This window comes from Labeo rohita, unplaced genomic scaffold (assembly GCF_022985175.1).
Source record: "Labeo rohita strain BAU-BD-2019 unplaced genomic scaffold, IGBB_LRoh.1.0 scaffold_98, whole genome shotgun sequence".
NCBI lineage: Eukaryota > Metazoa > Chordata > Actinopteri > Cypriniformes > Cyprinidae > Labeo > Labeo rohita.
In genome coordinates this window covers 357191-380191 of record NW_026129942.1, presented here as the reverse complement: position 1 = coordinate 380191, position 23001 = coordinate 357191, and the positions used below count along the sequence as shown (strand labels likewise).

The 23001-nt window shown below is 36.2% G+C and overlaps 1 protein-coding gene and 1 long non-coding RNA gene across 5 annotated transcripts in view; one reads left to right on the top strand and one right to left on the bottom strand.

Annotated features, from left to right (window-relative positions):
- Positions 1-2817: 2817 nt before the first annotated feature.
- Positions 2818-7099, top strand: LOC127162591 (uncharacterized). Of its 4 annotated transcripts, XR_007827387.1 has the most exons (7): positions 2818-2986; positions 3904-3936; positions 4105-4149; positions 4231-4307; positions 4465-4586; positions 4678-4761; positions 6820-7099. It is a non-coding gene; the product is annotated as an uncharacterized LOC127162591 (long non-coding RNA). The 4 variants fall into 4 exon arrangements; XR_007827385.1 differs by having other exon boundaries at positions 4105-4307; XR_007827386.1 differs by lacking the exon at positions 2818-2986 and adding an exon at positions 2995-3763 and having other exon boundaries at positions 4105-4307.
- A 6488-nt stretch (positions 7100-13587) lies between these two features.
- The window catches only part of si:dkeyp-9d4.3 (caskin-2), a 55808-nt gene continuing 46394 nt past the window's right edge, over positions 13588-23001 (bottom strand). Inside the window, 12 exon segments of the mRNA XM_051105393.1 lie at positions 13588-15065; positions 15321-15799; positions 15801-16138; positions 16359-16992; positions 17159-18102; positions 18832-18970; positions 19292-19393; positions 20545-20655; positions 20999-21108; positions 21576-21657; positions 21770-21969; positions 22879-22980. Of these exon segments, the coding sequence (XP_050961350.1) occupies positions 14969-15065; positions 15321-15799; positions 15801-16138; positions 16359-16992; positions 17159-18102; positions 18832-18970; positions 19292-19393; positions 20545-20655; positions 20999-21108; positions 21576-21657; positions 21770-21969; positions 22879-22980 (3338 nt within the window). The 3' untranslated portion in view covers positions 13588-14968.

The window sequence follows — 23001 nt, the reverse complement described above, 5'->3', positions numbered from 1 at the left end:
AAGAATTTCTCTATGAAATCTAACAATATGACATTCTTTTTATTATTAATTTGCATTAGAGACTTTTTCAAAATCTCCATTTCTGATAAAAATAAATTACATTTTGGTATGCATTTCGCAAATTTCTGTTTATGAATATAATATTTACCTTGTAAAATGTAAAAGTTAACAACATACTCAATCATTTTACTTTTGTGTGAATAAGTACAAATCACATCTTTTAAAGAAATCATATAATTGACACTTCTTCGCAGAAATAGAAAGGCACTAACATCAGACCAAAATTTAAGAGACAAATCACAATCATAAAACAAATGACACAAATCTTCCTCATGTGCATTACAGAAACTACAAGTATTGTCAATGTCCATGAATTTAGAAAGAGCTAATTTACATGGGTAAATTTTGTGAAGTATTTTGAAATGCACCTCTTTAACTTTATTCAAAATACAAAATTTATAAGGATTTGACCAGGTTGTTTTCCAATTAATATCAGAAACTTTTGCATTCCAAAAGAATTTTCCTCTAGGTGACATTTTATGTTTTGATTGCAAAATTTGTCTAATATTTTTATTATTACAAGAGGAAGAATGTATTGCAATACCATCAATTTTTAATTCTGGAAATATTCTTTCATTGCTTCCATAAGAGAGATGATTATTTATTAGTTGTATCAACCCATTTGGAATAGCTTTAACCACTTGTTTAAATTCTTTAAAGGGGATGGGAAAATTGTAAACTTGCATAAAGTCTTCATAAGACAAAATGTTTCCACTCTCATAGAACATATCCATAACAAAATAAATATACCTTTCAAACCACCTGCGCAAAAATAATGATTTATTCCTAGAAGTGATGAGACAATTGTTCCATAAAAGCATTTTATGTGGAGAAAAGTTGTGATGAAAACAAATTTTCCAAGCCAATAATACTTGCTGGTGAAATTTAGATAATTTAACAGGTAACTTCCCTGGAAGAAAGTTACATCTCAAAAGAAAGGACAACCCTCCAAGTTTTTGAAAGATACATTGTGGGATATAAAACCACATAGAATTGTAATTTTTTAGACAATTTCTTAACCAATTAAGTTTAAAAGTATTGGTAATGTCAAAAAAATCAATCATCTCTAATCCACCTTCTACTCTTTTGCCTGACATAATGTCCTTGGTAAGGTTTATTTTTCCATATAAAATCTAAGAAGGATTTATTGATATCTTTGGAAATTTCATCACTAACATGTATGGAAAGAGCAGGGTAAACAAATCCAGAGAGGCCCTCAGCTTTGGATAGTAATACTCTCCCAAAAATAGTAAGATCCCCTTGTAGCCAGTTATTCAAAATATGTTTAGTTTTCTTGATTTTTGACCTAAAAATGAGAACTGCCATTAGCCGAGTAAAATTATGAATGAATGACGCATAGTAGTTTTGCTCTATATGGACAAGTTTTTGAAAAGACAACAAGTGTCAGGTAAACGTAAAGTAGATGATGAATCTACTTCAAAGATCGCAACTACAACAAAGAGAAGAAAATAGGAGAAAATCTGGTTAAAAAACAATGAATGCTGTTACATAGTACAAAAAATAGTACATAGTAAAGCTGCATGCTTTACTTTTAATGTTTCTACTCTAAAAGTGACTAGTTCCTTGTTTAATTTTTTTTCAGTAAGTTGTCACACACTGAATTTGAATTATTACGTTTAGAAATAAATCCTTCTGAAGTTGTGTTTATGTTTATGTGTAAATGTGGGGGGCTTGAATTTTTTTTTTTATTCTGCAAAAGGGGGGCCCGGCAGAAAAAGTTTGGGAACCACTGCATTAGAAGAACATAAGCAAATTTTCACAGAGGTAACAATAGTTACGGTGAGCAAAGCCAGACTGGTTAGAATGCTAGACTGGAAAATGAATTAATTATTGTGCATATGTGATTTTGTTAGTACTTTCACTATCCTCCAATCTATCATTAGCAAGATGAACAATCTGTTCAAGTGCCTTTAGTATCAGAACATCAATGTCATCCTCTGTGTCAATCTCCTCATGGTAGTTCTTCACTGGGAAGATGTTTGTCAATGGCACACCCACTTCAGCACTGCACAACTCCATCTGGACAGGTCAGAATATTAGACATGGCCATTAGACAAATTCAGATCAAGATCAATATGTCACAGTAAGTGTCACATGTATGTCTTTGGATGATCACATACCTTCTCCTTGATCTTCTTGCTAGTGTACACCTTCCTCAGATCTTTTTGGACCAGCGGACATGCCTTATCCACATTAGTCACGATGACTACTTGAGGAATCCCTACAGGAAATGCAGTGAAAATGTAAAGGTTAAATATTTTTCTCAATGAAATTGAGCAAATTTGTTACAGTGTTTGTTGAAAGATATATATGCCTATCCACATACACTGTATGGGCCATTTAAATAATCAAGTTGCAAAGCTGAGAGTTGCAACATGCCCTGTTCGCACTTGCCATTAGTACTTCATGCTTACAACAGAAAGTAATAAAACATGATAAATGCATTTAAAGCCCATTTAAAACATTATTAAATGAAGTGTATGCATACATACAAAATGCTACTCTTGTAATTGTGATTTAAGTATTTTAATAAATTGATACAATGTCACAGAGGGGTCCATGTACATCAATGCATTTATAATTTTATACCAACAGCACACCATAGGAACACTAGAAAAAGTGTTCTAGACTGTAAAACCAAATAGTATTCCTTGCTATAAAAATACTAGTAAGTTTACTCTATTTTAACCAAAATGTTGAGTTTACTAATTTTTTTTTCATTGCTGAAATATTACAACAGATAGTTCCCATAACTAATGAAATTTAAGTAAAATTACTCAAAATGTCCAAGACATGCTGTTACGCATGCGCACTGGGCGACAATTGCCCCTCCCCCACGTCGCAGAAGCACAACGGCTGAAGACTCAACGTGTGTTTGCAGAGGATCTATTTCGGTAAAATCAAGGTAAAAGCTTTTAATTTAAGTCTCATTTTTTGCTTGCTAGTCCTTATGATGGTTAGATTTTATGCACTTTGTTGCATGTTGTTTTGTGGAACATCTTAGCCCATTCAAAGAACTCAAACACGGTTGACCCTGCACATTATTTGAAGCGATTTCTGTTCAAACCACTTAACTTAATGTCCACTTCATATCTGTAAAATTAGCTGCCTGGTTGTCTATTAATTACTATGTTATCCATTCGTGCTAGTGATAAGTTACGAGAATAGGAGTAATTTGAACGACGGTTGTTTCATGTGACGTTTTGCAGAATTCAAAATTCAGTGAGAAGTAAACAAAACACTTCAAACGAGGAGATCGTTTTTAATTTCGTAAACGCTTAGCATATGCTGTAGGATATTTTATTCTGGACGCGGTACATTCGAATGAGGAGCTCAGAGACACCGCCGCATTCACGCTAGAGAGCGCGCAATCCGGTCAGTGTACAAACGGATGGAAAAGAACGCTACATCTTCAGACGGGTTCTTTTAAAATAACTCTTTTTAACTTGACACGGCGATTTTGAAAGCAACTATGAGTGCTAAACTGTAGTCAAGCCGTAGCATTATTTGTTAGAAATACCTGGTTGCGACGAAAATAGTATGCGTGCTTAGTATGATAATTACGGTAATGTGCAGGCAGTAACAAACAACACGCATTCTGAGATTGTCAACGAGTCTTTAGCAGACCCATCACCCCCACCTCCTCAAGCAGAGTATATATAACATTGAAACTTATTTAAATGTAAGTTAACGATCTTAGTTTTAAAATACCAGATGTTTCCATTTACATTACATAAGAAAAAAATACTCTATACATTTGGTTTTGTTTGTTCATTGTTCACTGATTTTTGATTGATGGATAACACTTTTTTATTATTTTAGAATACCAGCTGATGACTGCTGTGCAGTGGAAATGTAAGTTCAGATGCTTTAGTTTATGTTTGTTACAAGTGCTATGTTTGTGACATAACAGACATTCTTTACATTTGTGTTTTATACTTTGCAGAGAGGATCTACTTAGATAAATATAAGATGAATGCAGTAAATGAGACTTAAAAGCATTTATTTCATTTTCTTCCACAGATCGATCATCTTGATAAAACCTCAGTATATCATCAGGAGCAACAGGTATTAATTTTGTGCTCCTTGATATGTTTTTTCCCTCCAAAAATGGACAGTCTCTGACTTAAATTTTATCAATCACCAAAGGCCACATTTTCAGCTAAAAATCTTCTTTGCTGTTCTGCTGAAGAAAAATACTCATGAACATCTTGGGTGGCGTAAGGGTGAGTAAATTAATAGCTAATTTTTATTTTTGGGTGAACCTGTTTTTTTTTTTTTTTTTTCATTTCCAAAATTTTCAAAACCCTATTCCTTTTCAAAAAGTGTGTTTATGGATTGTGTCCTTCAAAATGTTAATAGCCACTTAATGTTTGTTCTTAGATCTTTGCAGGATTCAGTCGCATATCTCGGATCTGAGTTCTGCGCAGCACTGGACACAGACTCTGCACTTTTGACATTTTCTAGAAAAAGGATTTTAAATTTCACATCAAGTTAATTAAAAGGTATCTCTTTATCATGTTGACTGTAGTTGTCATCTTTAAATCATGATTTGCTTATGATTGTTATCCTTAGCCTGTCTCTATTTTTTCATAGTCATCTGATGTTTCCACTGCAGTACTTCAGGGCCTTTCAGTCATCCTGGAGGATGACCCACAGGAATTTTACAGGATGTGTTTCGTAAGTATTACTGGATTTTCTGCTCTCATCATTTTGTTTTATTCAATATGAATATAGTTCTGGTTATGAAAAATTGTCAAAGGTTCTGTGTATTTTTTTTTTTTTTTTTTAGTTTTGCAGTAGATGCTATATTTGTCTTTTGTGAAACAGTTTATTACTGAAATTGGTGTAAATGCTTTAAATTCGTGAAATTGTGTTGAGTGATCACAAACATCATTACACACTTTGAAATAAACTTCTTGAAATAAAGAGCCTAGTTCACCCAAAAATGGAAATTAGCCCATGATTTACTCACTCTCAAGGCATCCTAGGTGTATATTAGGGCTGCACGATAAATCACATGTGATTGTCATGTGCATCTCGACAGTGAAGATGGTTCTGTGATTAGTAGTAAATCTCTATCACATGCATTCAGATGGAGCGGAATTTAATACACAGAGCCTTAGTTCACTGACAAGCTACGCAATATCGCGTTCATAATCGAATGCGATTCACCTGCGCGTATGAACGCGATATTGCGTAGCTTGTCAGTGAACTAAGGCTCTGTGTAATCACATAACCGTCTTTACTGACAAGATGCGCATGACAATCGCATGCAATTTATCGTACAGCCCTATTGTATATGACTTTCTTCTTTCAGACCAATACAATCAGAGTTATATTAAAAAATATCCTGGCTCTTCCAAGCTTTATAATGTCAGTGGGTGGCTGTTTCTGTTCAACAGTTTAATGAAGTGCAGTAAAATGCGTCCATCCATAATAAAACGTGCCTCACACGGCTCCGAGAGGTGAATACAGGCCTTCTGTAGCGAATATATGTTTTTGTACGAAAAATGTCCATATTTAAAACTATACACTTTTCTCTCACTTCCGCTAACTGCCATAGGCAGAAGCCATCCCGGGCAGCTGATGTAGGATGTACGTGTGCGTATGCGCCGGTGATTAGTGACAAACATGGAAGCACAGGACAGAGCGAAATGAAACACCAGTAACGAATTAGAAGTACAAAACAAAGATCCATAAAGAAGAATGTCGGAGGATTTCAATATAAACCAAGAGCAGACTGGTTTTCTTTTGCTAAAGTAAGGAAACTTTGCTTCCTTTGCTCCTGTAAACAAACTTTTCTTTGCTAGTCGAAACTTACATTTCGACTAGCATATTTACACCAGCGCATGCACACAAACGTCCTACAACATCCACCTGGAAAGGCTTGCACGTATGACAGTTAGTGGAAGTGAGAGAAAAGTGTTTAAAACTTTTTAAATGTGTATATTTTTCTTACAAAAATGCATCAATCCACTACAGAAGACCTTTATTCATGTGTGAGGCACATTTTATTATGGATGGATGCGCTTTCTTGCACTCCTTTTGAACTGTTGAACAGAAACACCTGCCCATTGCCATGGAAAGCGTGGAAGAGCCAGGACATTTTTTAAATGTTACTCTGATTGGATTGGTCTAAAAGAATGAAGTCATACACACCTAGGATGCCTTGAGGGCGAGTAAATCATGGGCTAATTTTAATCTTTGGTTTGGGTGAACAAACCCTTTAAGATAAAATCATGTAAATGATGGGTGTGATCCATCACTCCATAACACGAGAGAAAATGCTCTTAGCATTCTTAGCAAAAAAAAAAAAAAAAAAAAAAAAAGTTCTGTGAATTCACATCTATAATGTTGAAAACAATGTACAAAACATTTAGTCCATGGAACTTGTGTGTTATATTCCAAGACTTCCAAGACAAGGCATGCAGTAATAGTTGACACAAATGATAATTTACACTTTTGCTCTGATTTAAATCATGTATTGTGAAATGTCACTGTCACACTATAAATCTCGTCATCTCTCTTTGGTGATCATAATTTAAAGCTTAATTACATTTCCTTGTACTTGATGTTTGCACAGATCATTGTACACTCACTCTGGTCATCAATATGAATCAATTTGCTTATAAATTAAAAGCATTAAAAGTTCCTTGTCAAAATATATGCTTTTAGAACATTTCCAGTATTGAAATGAAGAAATTTACACTCTACCTATTTTATTTCTCTACTTAGGATGTGGATGCAGACTTCAGTCAAGCAGTTGTAGACCTGCTCACAGTTCTACCAGAGGACATGCCCTCATTGTGGATGCAATAAAGGCAATCATGGAGGGAAGAATTGTCATGAATGGGTTTTAAAGGCCTGTATTTTATTTTTGCTGTTCTGTTTGCATGCCATTCTGAAAATGCTCTATTGTTTAACAGTGTTCCAGTGGGTCCAGATAATGTTATGACAACAAAGTGCTGTTTAGTTAAGAAGTCTGTAAAGAGTATTATAAGAACACAGATGTTTTAAAAGCTAATTTTTATTATTGTGATATTCTTAAAGTTTTTTACAAAAATAAACTGTTGAGAATTTCAAACTTGTATTAAGTTCATTTCATGCTGGTTGAACGAATAAAAATACGTTCAGTTTACTTAAAGAAAATGTGGAAACCGATTGCACGAAATGTTTTAAGTTCCCATAGCTTAAAATGGCAGATTAAATCCATGTTGAGAATAACAGCATTTAAGATGTTTGCACAACACAAAATAACACTGCTAGGTAAATAGAATTAATAAAGTAATCTTACTATTAAATCTTAAGTAAGATTAGTAAATGTCCTGGAGTATGTTAACTAGAAATGACATTAAACCTACTTGATATTTATTAGTTAATTTACTCTGTAAGAGTTTGCTTTCTTTACTTTAAACTGATTATTAAATTAACTTTAGTTTTACCTTTAAGTTTGCTTTAACAAAATAAGGCAATTGGTTTCCAAACTTTTTTTAAGTAAGCTGAACTTATTAGGATTTACAGTGTACTGGACAGGAAGTTCAGCTACTAGTTTGTGATGTCACAAGTACAGCCAAGTAAACACTATTGCATGGCCAACAATTGAATTTCACTCACACTGTTTTAATGACCCTGACAACGAGTGCATTCAGCATTAAAAATTTGCATATTTTTACTCAAAAATAATATATTTATGGTGTGTTTCTTGTATATTTTGAAGACACCCTTAATTAATTTGTAATATACTTGTAATACAAACAAAGTACACTTTAATATCACTAATCAAGCATGCAATTAGCTTACAGCATATACTTACTTAAAGTATACTAAGTATACTTGAAGTTGTTCCAATTTAGCACATAAAAGTACACTAAATACACTTACAGTTATGCTTTACTACAATTTAATTACAACTAAAATATACTTAGCACAAAATTAGTTGTTCCAAAATAGCACACTTCAAGTTAACTAATCAGTAACACACTTGAAGTATACTGACAATTAGTCTGGCTGCAAGTATACTTAGCATATTTTTTTCACTGCTTGGAGTTTCTAAGTGTGTTGTGCATAAGATATTTCACACTATTTATTGTTTGCTGTGAATTTGGAATGAGTACTCGGGTTCTCTTTTTAAAAGTGTGTTTACGATTTCATGAAATTAGATGGAAATTTAAGTGAGACAATGCCATAGGGCTGCTATTGTTGCTAATGAAAAGTATAGAATAAGCAGTATGGGCTCGGAAAAAGAGGACCAACGCACACAAACTGCGGCAGGTTAGTGAGGAAATCTATTTATTTATTATTCAGAATGCACATACGGAAGGGAAATTTATAGTCATATTTCAGCAGGTTGAAGATGATTCATGTTAACGCTAAGAATATGATTATTATTATTATTTTTTTAAGAAATTCCAGTCTTAAAATGTAGTGATAATCTCCGTTCTAAAGAGACACTGTCTGTATGTACGTGCGCTGAGCGCTAACCGGAAACTCCCGAGCCATAACAACAAGTAGAACGCGGAAGTAGTTGTGCAAGAAATTAAAAGAGGTACCAATAATATTCGATAAGGGAACTTATATATATATATATATATATATATATATATATATTATACCTGAACAGATCGATGGTTTGACTACTTTAAACAAAAATAATATATAGCCTAAACATAAACTACTGGTCTGCGCAGGCAGAATCGCTTATATATGTAACTTACCCCCAGTCAAATTTTCTCCAAGTTCTATGTAAAAAACATGTAAGTTTAACAATAATTTGGTAGCATCTCTCTGTGACAATGTAAATATAGCATATAGATATTTTTAAAAATTCATGTGATATCCTCTCACCTAGATTTGGTGGTGATGATTGATGCACTGGTAGTGATTGCACTGGTTTTGATCCTGATGATCCCATTTTTTTCTCTTTATATTATATATTTATATCAGCTCACCTTAAGCAACTAAAATCAAACTCTTGTCAGAACCGTTATATATATGTTTCAATGTACAAGCCTTATATGACATCCTTGCATGCAAAATAAAAAATTACACCCCTCCCCCGTTTGTTCATCTTCTTTTTAGCTGCCCAAGTTGTCAGTTACATATTGACGTGCATATTATTTTAGACATCATGCCACATACAGCATACATGTACACTCCCAAATGCACACTGGTGTGGACATTTTAATCATAGCTTTAATGTCTCCATTATGTGCAAAAAATTTTAAATTACATACTGTGCACATGATCTTGTGTTGCAGCCTTATGCTAACAGCTTACATTATTTTTTCCCTCTTCAGTCCACACTCCATCTGTTTGTTTAGGGTCTGTTTGCTTAAAGTAAACCTTAAGCCAGTGGTTCCCAAACTGGGGGGCGCGGACTTATGATAAGGGGGGCGCGGCAAGGCTAGTGTACAGTCAGCCGATTTTTATAGAAATGCGAAAGAGACTGCTGCGCAGTCCGGCAGTATTCAGCGCGCACCACTCAATGTGTGACGCTCCGCTCAGCTCTCTGAATGTGCGCTTCGTCGAGTTGCTCACGGCCCATATGAATGCTCCACTTGTGTACCGCTGATGCTCAACGGAAATACAAAGACCGCTCAAATAACGCGCCGACAGAAATTTTCTATGTATACTCGTTCCTGTTTGCAATGGCATCGCATACTGTGCTGTAACATGCTGTAGTACTGTTGTACTGGACAACGCTGGTAAAATGACGCGACCCTCTCGTGACGGTATGCTCTGCTCACATGCTCTGATAGTAATAGCTTTGTAGGATTAACGTATACATTATTTTGATAATTAGTCAAAAAAAAGTTATATCTGAGTCTGTTTCATAGAACTGAATAAAATAATATATTGAGATTTAATATTCATATATTTTCTGTCCAGTTGTATTGTTACTTTCAATAAACGTGGTTATTTTATTGGCTTGTGATTTTTTTTTTTTATTTAGTATCATTAATATTATTAAGTTAAATTAAAAAGTCATACAAAATGACTATCTTAATTAATAAAATAATAAATAATTATTACAAAGCAGTTTCAGTTTCAGTCAAGAATTTTCATTTCGGTACATCCCTAGATTTTTATGTAAAAAGAAACATATTCAGGATGATACAAGACCCCACTTTGAAATTATCTTGCTTATTATGCGGCTACTTGACACATATGTAAATAATTTAACACAAAATATGAATTTCATCATATTTTATTACCTTAAGAGGACTCGCATTATCCGCTGCAGCTGTCTGTTATTAGTTGTAGTGGTCTTTGTCGTAAAATAACAGACCACTAGATGGTACAATTGATATCAGAAATGAGAATTGCCATTAGCCGAGTAAAATTATGAATGAATGACCCATAGTAGTTCTGATCTAAGCATGGACAACTTTTTTGAAAAGACAAAAAGTGCCAGGTAAACGTAAAGTAGATGACCTAAAAATGAGAACTGCCATTAGCTGAGTAAAATTATGAATGAATGACGCATAGTAGTTCTGTTCTATATGGACAAGTTTTTGAAAAGACAACAAGTGTCAGGTAAACGTAAAGTAGATGATGAATCTACTTCAAAGCTCGCAACTACAACAAAGAGAAGAAAATATGAGAAAATCTGTTTAAAAAACAATGAATGCTGTTACATAGTACAACAAATAGTACATAGTAAAGCTGCATGCTTTACTTTTAACGTTTCTACTCTAAAAGTGACTACTTCCTTGTTTAATTTTTTTTACTAAGTTGTCACACACTGAATTTTAATTATTAAGTCTCAAATAAATCCTTCTGAAGTTGTGTTTATGTTTATGTGTAAATGCGGGGGTGGGGCTTGAATTTTTTTAATTCTGCAAAAGGGGGGGCCCTGCAGAAAAAGTTTTGGGAACCACTGACATAAGCCTATCTGTCAGAAATATCGGTCCCAGGGCAGCTGCTACATTGCATTTACCTTAGTCATATTTAGGTTTTAGCCATACCTTAGCTTTTCCACCTCCACCTATGAATTTGCAGTGTTTCCAGATGTTTTTATGCACATATTGAATTTCTGCATACAAACAACTGGATGGAAACATGAATAGGCCCACTGTTAAATTACGTTGAGAATTTATATTATGCTAATCAAATTTTCATATTGTTCATTCTGTTAAAAATGTTTTATAAAAATTAGTTGAATAAATAAAAAGATAAATAATTTAAACAATTCAAGTTTGTACGTTTGAAACATTTGATGAAACTGGAAACTTGAAACTGAGACTTTTTTTTTTTCTTTCTTTTTTTTGCAAATGTTACATTCCAGAACGTTATTGGGTGGTTGTTTTGTCTGTTGCCCTTTTTTTTTTTTTTTTTTTTTTTTTATTTCAGGTCCAGGTTCCATCCTTGCTGCTCCTGATAGGTTGGCTCATGTTCCATTGTGTCAACCAATCCCGTCACTCCATTCTTCTGATTGGCTGCTGCACATCTCAGTACTTCTACCAATCCTGTTATTATCTTTTTCTGGTTTGACCATAATCTGTTTCAGTGCACCGTCCTCAACCAATCCCCATTCACAACCAATCCCCATTCCCGCACCCATAGCCAGTCTTTCTATTAGCATCTGACTGTGAACAACTATTTCTCACTTGTAAATATTTCACTTGCTACCACTTCTTTTGTACTTTATGTAAATAAACACTCTTTGCTAATAAAAGTACTTAGTTTGTCATCACTTTGGTTGCAACCAGTGCTGGGCATTCAACTTGCCAATGTCTTACAAATTTAAGTGTGCGACCCGTATACCCCTAGAACATCAAGGGTCGTAACAGCAAAGATTAAGGACATTTTTTAGGTCATTTTGTACTTATGATACAACCCAGGCCTTTAAGGAAATGGAAAGTGAAAGCTATTTATATCAGTGCAAATGTAAGTGCAAGTGTTAGTCATTGTCATCTAAAAATTTCTGAGACACCCAAAACAAAGGCAAAGTAAAAAACACTTTCAGCAAAACAATGAATTTCAAGAAATCATTCTGCTAGAGCAGATGGCACAGAATAAGTAGTTTTTACAGGATGTGTTTGTGGTTTTTTATTTTTATTTTTTTATGTTTTTCTGATGTGGATTCGGTTTAGGTTACAGTATTTATGTGTGGTCTTTTAATATGAATTATATTTTGTAATATTAATTTAACTTACAATGTAACACTGTACACAGTGATTTCTGGGCAAATTAGTTTCTAAATATGATGAATGCCGGGATAGTGCTTTCCATCTGGAAAAAAAAAGTAGCATTGAAATTATCAGTAATACTTTACAAAACGGATGCAATATGCATTAATGCTTAACTAATGCACAGATAATCACAAGCTAATCTAAAACTCATTAAGATTCTGTGTCAAATTACCTTTCCTGGCTCAAATTTTGGATGTTGCTCTTTTTTTTTCTGAGGAAAGATAGAAAAAAAACTTGAAAAGATGGAGAGAAAAAACTTTTAAGAAAGTTTACCCATTTTTGAGTGGTCACCATTGGCACATAACACAACAGACAGATTTTACCAACAGACCTACCAACCTCTGTAAAAATAACATTATGATGCTGTCATCACAAGTCATTTTTACCCCCATATAATCTGACTCTGAATCGCAGGTGAAAATTGACATTTTGACCTGGCATTCATCACATGTCTGTCTTTCTTCAGAAAAAATATTAGCAAAATCCAAAATTTGAGCCGGGGACCTCTGGTTGAGTTGACACAGAATTACCCAGAAGTGCAAGTCAACAACTAAAAATCACTGTAATTGTGCCACTCCAATAATACAGTAGTGACACCTTCTACATACATTTAATGTCACATTTGATTTTGATATCGTTAAAGACATATTCAAATGTTTAAGACATTTATGCATTTAAATGAGTGTTAGTGTCTGCTCCGCCTGAATGGGAGTGTTTCGAGATGAAGATTTGTTAAATAAATTCGGATTATTGTTCATGGTAGACAATTGTAAATATTATTTAACTAATTATTAAAACATGTAATTATTAATATGCCTATGCATATTATAAACTACCTCAAATAAAAGCATAAGTCTGATAATAAAAATGCATTACCAAACTCTCAGATGCCCCTGTGGTTATATTCATAACAATTTATTTATATTAATTCCACATATTCGCAATGCTTTTTTACATGGAAGAGGTCTTTGATGACTTTTTTCACCAGGGTCAGACAAACACATTAGCCATCTGAAGGTTTACACAAAATAACAACTGATTATTACACAGTTTTACACTGTAAAAGATTTTATACTCCAACATCTATTCCAATGACTTTGCAGGGTCATAATCAAGGACAACATTGTCATGATTGTCAGAAAATGTTCAGTTCTGTTGTATCCCAGATGGCTGGTTTTAAAGTATCACTTATAAAGCTAAATTAATAACATGGTGCATGGATAAAAAATATTGCTCTGTAGTCTTATACATCTTGTGATGACATAGTCTTATATTATCTAATTTTAGCCACTTGTATAGAATATGCAACTTCTCCTGTCAGCAAGTCTTTTTTTGTTTGCATGACAAAACAGGAATAATTGCACTGTCCAAGAGATCAACACACACTCAGCCCTTACAAAAAAGTACTGTGGTGGTACTATGGTATCAGATGGTAATACAAGAGTACTTGGTACTGTACCATGGTACTGTATGATTACCATATGCATGTACTGTAGAATTATCATGGTCATCCAAGCAGCTTCAAAAATACCATGGTACCATGTCCAGAAACATGGCACGTTTTTTGTAAGAGAAGACAAACATACAGCCTCTTTCCCAAAACTATAACCATACACTTCCTAATTCTCTCACTCTCAAACTGACCTCCCCTCCAAACACACAAACAAACACACACACATAAACACTTATTAGAGCACATTAGGAATGAGCAGGTGTCTGTAGCATTCCATATTGATGCATTCCATACTCTAGACTATCAATGATAACTATAACCTATATGTCATATATACACTACTCTTTCCAGCATCTTATTCTGTATTCTGTCTATATCTATGTATTACACCTTGGGCAGGGTGGGATTTGTCAATGCAAGAACTACACTACACAGTCAAACATTCACACACACTGACAACAACAACAACAGCAACAACAATAATAACATACATAAAGATTACAATATACCTTTTTAAGTCCAAAGCTTTTCTTCATTATACTTCAAGGGAACAAAGAAATCTTGGACAAAACAGTCCAAAAAAGTCAGAATAGTTTCTAGGTCATAAATGGGGTTGTGCTCTTCATATATTTAGTCCAAACCAAGTGTTTAGTAACTTTTCCAGCTGAAGACCACAAGGTGAAATTCAAAGTTCCCCTTTACACGTGGACAAGCTCTCAGCAGAGATGTGGAAAAGACTAACACAGCTTCTTAACATCATAAAAGAGCATATGACGTACCTTTACTGCTCTTAGCACTGCCATCGAGAGAAATATTAATCTATACTCTCACCCCACATGTAGTACACACTTATACACACTCATACACATTAGCATTTCTCTGCTTAATTGATAATTAGAAAGCTTGTCACATAGTCTCTCTTAAAATTGTGCTTATCTCTGGAAGCAGCATGACAGCAGGTCATATTTGCAGGTTAGGACATATACTTGCAGTACCTACACTGTCCACTAGAGGAAAGGCTGGTGGAGAATGAAAGGGGTTTGAGAAAATTGTTAGTCCACATTTAAATCTTAGGCTTTTTCTCAGTTATAGTTTGACTTGTTGGAATGGGAGAGACTTATTTGCCCTATTGAGTTTTCAATCCTGCTGAGATGGCATCCCGGTGGTCCTCACAGAGACACTTCAAGAAGCTTAGGTGTGTCATACTTCCAATGGAATCTATTATACCTTGTGGTTTTTAATCTAACATAGCCTCCAACTGATCTGCAAGATCATCAAACATGCTGCCAATGTCATCGAGAATGTTGACTGTGCTCTTGTTGTCCACAATGGAGCTGAAGAAGAAAGGAAAGAGAAACTGGAGTAGACAGAATGGAAGAGGTTTCATCAAGTAACATCATTATCAGAAGTAAGATGTTTTAAAGAAAATAGTTTTAGTGTCTAGAACAGTGTTCTACAACATTGTTCCTAGAGAGCTACTGTCCTTGCTTCAAGTGTGTTGGATTGGGGTTGGAGCCGATATCTGCAGAACAAAAGCTCTCCAGGAAGAAGGTTGGAGACCCCTGGCCTAAAAACACGGCCTTATGTACCTGTCATCCTTCTTAATCTTCTCCTCCACTACTTCCAAAGCAGCAGCCAGGGACGCACTGGTCTCCTCCAGTCTGAGTTGTACCATGTCCCCCGAAGCAGAGCCCCCCGTTTCAGCAACCTTCAGTAACCCTTGGCTTTCCACCTCTGTCTTTCCATCTCCATCTTGTGATTCACCCTCTACTTGTGTCTGTCTGGCTACACCTACCTTCCTCCTTCTCATTACCACCGGTCCTAATCCCTCCCCTGTCTCTGAAATCAGGCCTTGTTCGCCTCCAAACACTGGATCCACCTGGATCAGACCTGTCCTTTCCATTCTAGCAATTCCAACTTCCTCTACTCTTTCTGGCTTCCTACAGTCATCTTCCTCTCTTTGTTTCTCTACTTCTCTTAGCTTCTTTTGCACATCCACTCCAGGCAGTTCCACTTCCAGAGGGCTTGGGATGTCCACTGAGAGACCAGCCATGGAAGACCTCGGGGGGCTTCACTGGAGCAGACCCTGAACCTGGTGTAGAGGGTGTTTGTGGGGTTTGGGGTGTCTGAGGCGTCTGCGGGCTCTGAGCTGGAGACGTTGCTGCGCGTGGGGAAAGCATGCTCCCATCAATTGGTTTTGGGGTGACTGGACTTAAAGTCTGTGGTGGGTGCTCCAGTAGCTCAGGTGGAGCTGGGCTGAAGGAGGCACTGGATGGGCTGAGAACATCTGCCTGAGGAGAGCCGGGAGTTCCGATGGTATGGATTGGTTTGATTTTTACCGGTTTAGGCAGTGTAGGAGGCGGACTTGGCTTGGGAGATACTGGAGGAGGGATTTTCTTAACCTCCACTATAAAGAAACAAAGAAACCATAATATACAACTTGTCCAGATTCAGAAAAGTTATTTTACTACATTAACCATTAATCAAGGCATCTGTTGCTTTCTGGCTATATAAGCAGAGACCTGGTTTCCCTGAGCAACTGTGAAACAAATATCCATGAACTACATGCATGCATGAATTTCTAACTGGTTTATGTTTACTTGCTAGTTTTCTACAGACATTGTTACCTGGGCTATGTTGACCTTCTGGTCCAGGTAAGGGAACCCTCCTTGTAGGAGTTGGGGGATCTGGTTTTCGAAGGGCCATTGCTGGTTTAGGTGAAACTGGGGGTTTCAGTATTTGTCTGGGAAGAGAGCCAAAGCCATCATGATGCAGTTCTTCCTCCCTACCACCATCTCCAATACAAGCTTCTGATACAGGCCTTCTCCGAAAGTTCTCTGGCCCATCTCCATCAGTGCCATTACTCTGTGGTGGAGCCAATGCTTTGGGCCTTCGCTTTATAGTACTTGTTTCTGTCAGGTTAAAATGTTCACCATCTGAGTGATGTGGTGGTCGCGGTCTTCTCAAAGTTGCTGTGGCATCCATCCGTGACCACTCCTCTTGTGGCAGAGAGGAAACTCCCCCTTCCAGATGAGTGATCATGGAACGTGGACGTGGTTCAGGGGCCTGTTTAATTGGTTGGGTTTCACGAGGTGCTGGTCTGTGATGTGTGGGGTCCTGCATGACTCGGTTCATCTCTGACTCTTGTACATCATCATCAGGCTGCTTATGAGTGTCATAAAATTCACTGATTGTACGGCGGCGACTATCCGCGTCAGAATTCAGAACTTCACGGTTCTGCCGCAGGAGGTTATGGCTTGCCTGTGGAACAGGTAAAACATCAACACCCAGCTGGGCATCAGTACTCACTGTTACGTGGTGTATGTATCAGAAAACTTACATCATTGTAAGATAAATTTAATGTGCTAAAACAAGCACTGAGCAATTGGGAATTAGCTTAAAATAATGCCTAAAACTGTTTAATTACCTGCAGGTAACCACTTCCTTTACCACTGCTCCCGAGATTGGACATTTCAAGCATGGCAGCAATGTCTCTAACGCTGCCCCCAGATGACGTTTTTTCAGAGGCAATACCACAGTCACTACGTCTGCGCTCCCTGTATGTCACATTGAGTAGCAAACTGTTAGCCCTATTTTCACTAGACCTTGCATCATCAGCCACAGCCTCGTCAGCCAGGTTTCCGGTGGAAATGGAAGAGCATGAACGTTTCGGTGGAGTTGGAGGACGAGTCCGTCTGCGCGGCCGAGCCGTAGCGAATGACTGACTGCGATTGACACTGTTGATGTCAAGAGAATCACTGGAGGCTTTCGAAGAGCTGCTGGATGTAACCCTATGTCCACCTAGTGTGGCGTATTTCACAGAGGAGTCTGGCATGGGTAAGTCATGCTCAGCATCAGTAACAATGGACTGTCCGCGTCTTGGCTGGGGCAGAGTTTGACTACTGCCCTCTTCGAATTCTCCTTCAGGTGGTAGGCAAAGTAAGGGGACATTACGAGCGTGAGCATGTGAACGGGGAGAGTCGCAAGGCCCTCTGGCCCTGCTCTGTGTTTTTAGCGGGGAGGAAGGAACGTGTGAAGGAGAGTTTGAAGCAGAAGATGAAGTTCTGCCTTTAGTAGGGGTGTGTGGAGGTGTTTGGCTGGGACTCTCTATTGAGACAGGTTTCTTCAGAGGAGGAGGGGCATTAGCTCTTTGTATGCCCCGCCCTTGGGTGCTGTGCCGAGGAGAGCTACGCCCCTCCGTTCTTTTACGTATTCGAACAGAAGGGAGAGAATTCTCATCTGATTCTGTGCTGGTTTCTAATGATTGTTTTAAATCTGTGCTTTCTTCTAACTGGCTCTCCTTGGTGGCAATGTCTGCTTCTGGAGATTCACTCAGCCGTTTGACGGCTAACATCAACTTCTTTTGGTGTCCTTGGAGGAAAAAGAAGGAGGGAAAGAGGTGGACAGTTATTTTTGTTTGTTAGATTTAACCTGTAATCTTTTCCCTGCTGAAAAGACCAGCATGAATTATTGGAACAGCATCAATGGCAACTAGTACCATGACATTGACAAGGTTCTTTGTGGTTTAGGTCAAGTGCTGACAAAAGAAGTGTGCCAGCATCTCCTTAAAAGTTCTTGTACCACCACAGAAGAACACAGAGAACTGTGGCTAAACAATGCATAGAATATCCCAGGTATTCAACATCTATGCTTCAGAGTATTCAAATGTACTCCTATTCCTCATGACATTTAATATGCAGATGGTGAAGATGCTTGATCATGCTGGTTAACCTAGATAAGATGACTGGTTGGACACACCAGCACCAACATCCCTTTACACAGTATACTGGTGACCAACTATGCCAGTCTTTTCTGCAGGGATAATGTGAAAAAAGTAAAAATTATACATGAAGAGTTCCAATGCAAAAGCCTCTAAACGAGTGAATGCTCTCCACACATAGTATACGTTCATCAAGTACTTTCACTTCAAATGCACTAAATCCCAGCTTTAACCCATTCAGAAGTAACAGTACTTACCTAGAAACCTATACAAAGTACCCAGAAAGAAAAGCTAATTTTAAAGAAAAACGTCAGACGTACTTAGAGGCTTTTGCGTCTGAACTCTTCAAATGTAAACATAAGTATGTGTAGTGTACTTGCCTAGTTTAGTGATGCCGATCTCTTTTAGGTCCTCCAGGGTAATATCACTAATGAAGTCCATATTGTCATAGCCGTTCTGAACCAATGTCTGGTAGTATTGATTGAGACCAATTGCCGACAGCCACTCAGCCAGATTTGACTAAAAGGTGTAACAGCAAGTTCACATTACATTTCACATAAAGTTCATGCACAGGTGTGTATACAGTGGGGTCCGATAGTCTAAACCCTAGTGAAAACAGGTTAACAATACTTCTGAACTTTTCTAAATATATATTTGTTTTTATTAAAAATATATATTACATAATCAGCAACCACTTTATAAAAAAAATTAACATGATTTTTATTATTATTATTATTATTTTTTTTTTTTTTTTTCAAAATAATAAAGCTTTCTTCATTTTATTTCCTTTAAATTATATTTTGAATTCTAGATTTCTGGAACCCCGCTTTTTTTCCTTACAGGTTTCTCTTGAGGTATCCAGTCTGGGATGTTTATTTTGCTGATCTCTGAAAGCATTTTCTTCCTGTGCCCTGGCTTTGTCACCCCAATAGCAGTGAGGTCCTGTTGAGGGCACACACACACGTACACACAGCTTATAAGTTCTCAAAAATTGTATGTACAGCTGAATTCAAAAGTTTACATAAACCTTGCAGAATCTGCAAAACCTTAATTATTTTACCAAAATAAGAGGGACCATACAAAATGCATGTTATTTTTATTTAGTATTGACCTGAATAAGATATTTCACATAAAATACGTTCACATATAGTCAAAAATAATAGTTGAATTTATAAAAATGACCTCGTTCAAAAGTTTACATACACTTGATTTCTAATACTGTGTTAACTGAATGATCCACAGCTCTTTTTTTTTTTTTTTTTTTTTTTTTTTGTTTTTGTTTAGTGATAGTTGTTCCTGAGTCCTTGTTTGTCCTGAACAGTTAAACTGCTCACTGTTCTTCAGAAAAATCCTTCAGGTCCCACAAATTGTTTGTTTTTTCAGCATTTTTGTGTAATTTGTCCAACAATGACTGCATGATTTTGAGATCCGTATTTTCACACTGAGGACAACTGAGGGACTATTACAACTAATAGTCTACAGATTATTACAGAAGGTTCAAACGCTCACTGATGCTCCAGAAGGAAAAAATATGCATTAAGAGCCAGGGGTGTAAACTTTTGAACAGAATGAAGATGTGTACATTTTTCTTATTTTGCCTAAATATCATATTTTATTCATTTAGTACTGCCCTTTGGAAGCTGCAGAAGATACTTACAAGTTTCCCAGAAGACAAAATAAGTATAATGATCTTCAAATTCACGAAGACCATGAACATTTTGCAGATTCTGCAAGGTGTATATAAACTTTTGACTTCAACTGTATATAATGGTTAAAGATGTATTTGCAAAAATGCATTATGCATTTTACTATTCTGACCGTTCTTAGAACATAAAGTGGACCTTAAAACAATTTGGACACTTAAGTCACTCTCCAAAATATTTGAATGTTATAATGACACTTTGTGTCATTATAACATAATACATTTTTCGGAATACTTTTTGGGGCCACTATGATTAGGCAAATACAGAATGCAACATTTGTTCACCACTTTAATACTTCAACATACTTTGAATCATATGTATTAAATGTTTACATAGACACATGGAATGATGATTGACCATGTTTATCTGAGTTTTGTGTGTTTGCATTACCTCTGGTGTCATTCTGCTTATGGTCTGCAGATCATAACCAGCAGTGAGAAAGTTTGTTGTGTAGAACTGCAGCTGTGCACTAGTGAGCCATTCAACAACAGCCTCTGAGCTCTACAACACACAAACGGCAGGGAAAGACAGAAACGCATTAATAATTCATATATTCCTTTGACAGATTTATGATTCCAAGACCTGATACAGTGTGTGTTATCAAAGTGTGTCAGGCAGTACACACTATAACCACTGTGTGGCAGCAAATAACATACTTCAATATCAAAACCATACTTCGCTAACCAAAAAGTATAATGGCAATACTGTGTTTTTTGGACATATTCTTTAAAATATCTTGATATAAACCCTAATATATGAAACTAGCAATTATTCAGCATTATGACATATCAAAGTACTATGGTTTTATAATCTGTCATCATAATGGACCACCACACACACTTGCCTTGCTCTCAGCAGAAGCTTCATCTTTCCTCTGCAGCAATGGATCCACAAAGGGTTTCTTCCTTTGCTGACGTGGGACAGCAGATGCACTCTGAGTGCGCTGAGAAGACGCTATGGGGCGGAAAAAATAAAAATGTAAAACAAATAAAACATTTCACATTTCATATTTTTACTTACCATGACTCTGAATAGAAATATGGGCTTATGAGAAGTATGGACATTTAACATGAGTACAAATAAGACATATGGATCAAACCTAGATAGATAGATAGGTAGATAGGTAGATAGATAGATAGATAGATAGATAGATAGATAGACATTTAACCACACTTTAAGATTAAACATATTGCATTATATAACAAAATATCAAACAATAACATGGGGATTTATTTTACACACATAAAGCTTTTTTTTTTTTTTTTTTTTTTTTTTTTTAAACCAATTGATAGTTTGTTTTGCTTTTTAACATACTTCACACATCCCCTAAAAATCACCTGGACACCAGTAAATGTACAAAATAGCTAAAATGGCTAAGAAAAGTGAAGTTTCTAAGAATACTTGTATATATATCGCAGTACCTGAATTAGGATCTAAAGACTGAGATTGGTCCATAAGATGTTCTTTTGCTTTGGCTGACTGGGACAGCACCGTGGCCAACAGCTAAAACACACACACACAAATGCACACGTACATGATCAGCAATGTGAGAAATAAGGAGAAAGACAGACACATCTGTCCTTGTGTGCATCTATGGGTTTTGTGTGCGCCGCACCTTCACACCCTCGGCCTGAGCATGCAGTCCCGGGACATTGAGGCCATGCGTGTTCAACCCAGGTGAGTGTGTGGGGGTGGTTGGCACAGGCACAGGCGAGTTGGTGAGGTGAGCGTTGGCATTACTGCTTTGTCCGCTAGTAGATGAACGTCCACTGGTGAGACTGCCTGTGCTGCCCATACTGCCAACACTGCCCCCTGCTGGCAGACACGAGTTATCATGCAAGAAAACAAATAAAAACTGCTGAGTGGCCATGTTTGTGCATGTGTTTGCTTTAATTACTTTAAAGACAAGCATGAGAGATTTAAAAATGCACATTTGGTAGTTCAGTGTGTGTATTTGGGCTGCTTGCTGACAAATAACATGAACATATTTGAACTTCTATGAATGTATAAGGTAAAGTTTTTGGATCATAACAATAAGAATCAAATCTTATTTGGGGTTGCATTAATTTCAAAACATTTAACTGTATTGCTGTCAAAATGGGTCACAAGATGCATGAGAACCAAATATGTATAACCTTACTGATGTCAAACCTGGTACGACGCCTCTTGAAGCACCATAATTGAATGTGCAAATGAGATTTGTATATATTTTTAGTAAAAACAACTTTTCATCATACTTTGTTATGCTATAGCTTCAGACTTATAATATTGTGTCACATGGATTACTTTTATCTGTTTTTTTTTGGATTTTGACGATGTAAATTATTGTTTTCTTTCTTTTTGTTTGTTTGTGTGTTTGTTTTTTAATAGATAAAATATTTAATTATAAAATAAAATAAAATAAAATAAATCTGTTTTTTAGTAAGACCATAAAAAAAGGGAAAAAAATTGGGTATAAATTACATTTTAACATATCAAATTAGAATATATCACAATATTACTTTTTTACTTGATCAAATAAATGCAGCCTTGGTGAGCATAATGTGGAAAACATTAAAAATCATACTGATCTCAAACTTTTGAATGGTAAAAATCCATTGAAAAATCCATGGCAGTTTCTCAATTAACATGAGACCATTATAAAAGCTGCACACATATCAATAATTGAAAATAGAGAACATATAGCCTGTCACATCAACTGTCCAATAAAAACTGTTTATTTACCAGCTAAAGGTTTCCTTAGTACCCAAATCTCCTCATTAGCGCCGCTCTGCTGGCCGCTGAGGGTTGGAGAACCATGAGGGCTGGAAACAGATCCCCTTGAGCCTGTAAGATATCACACACACA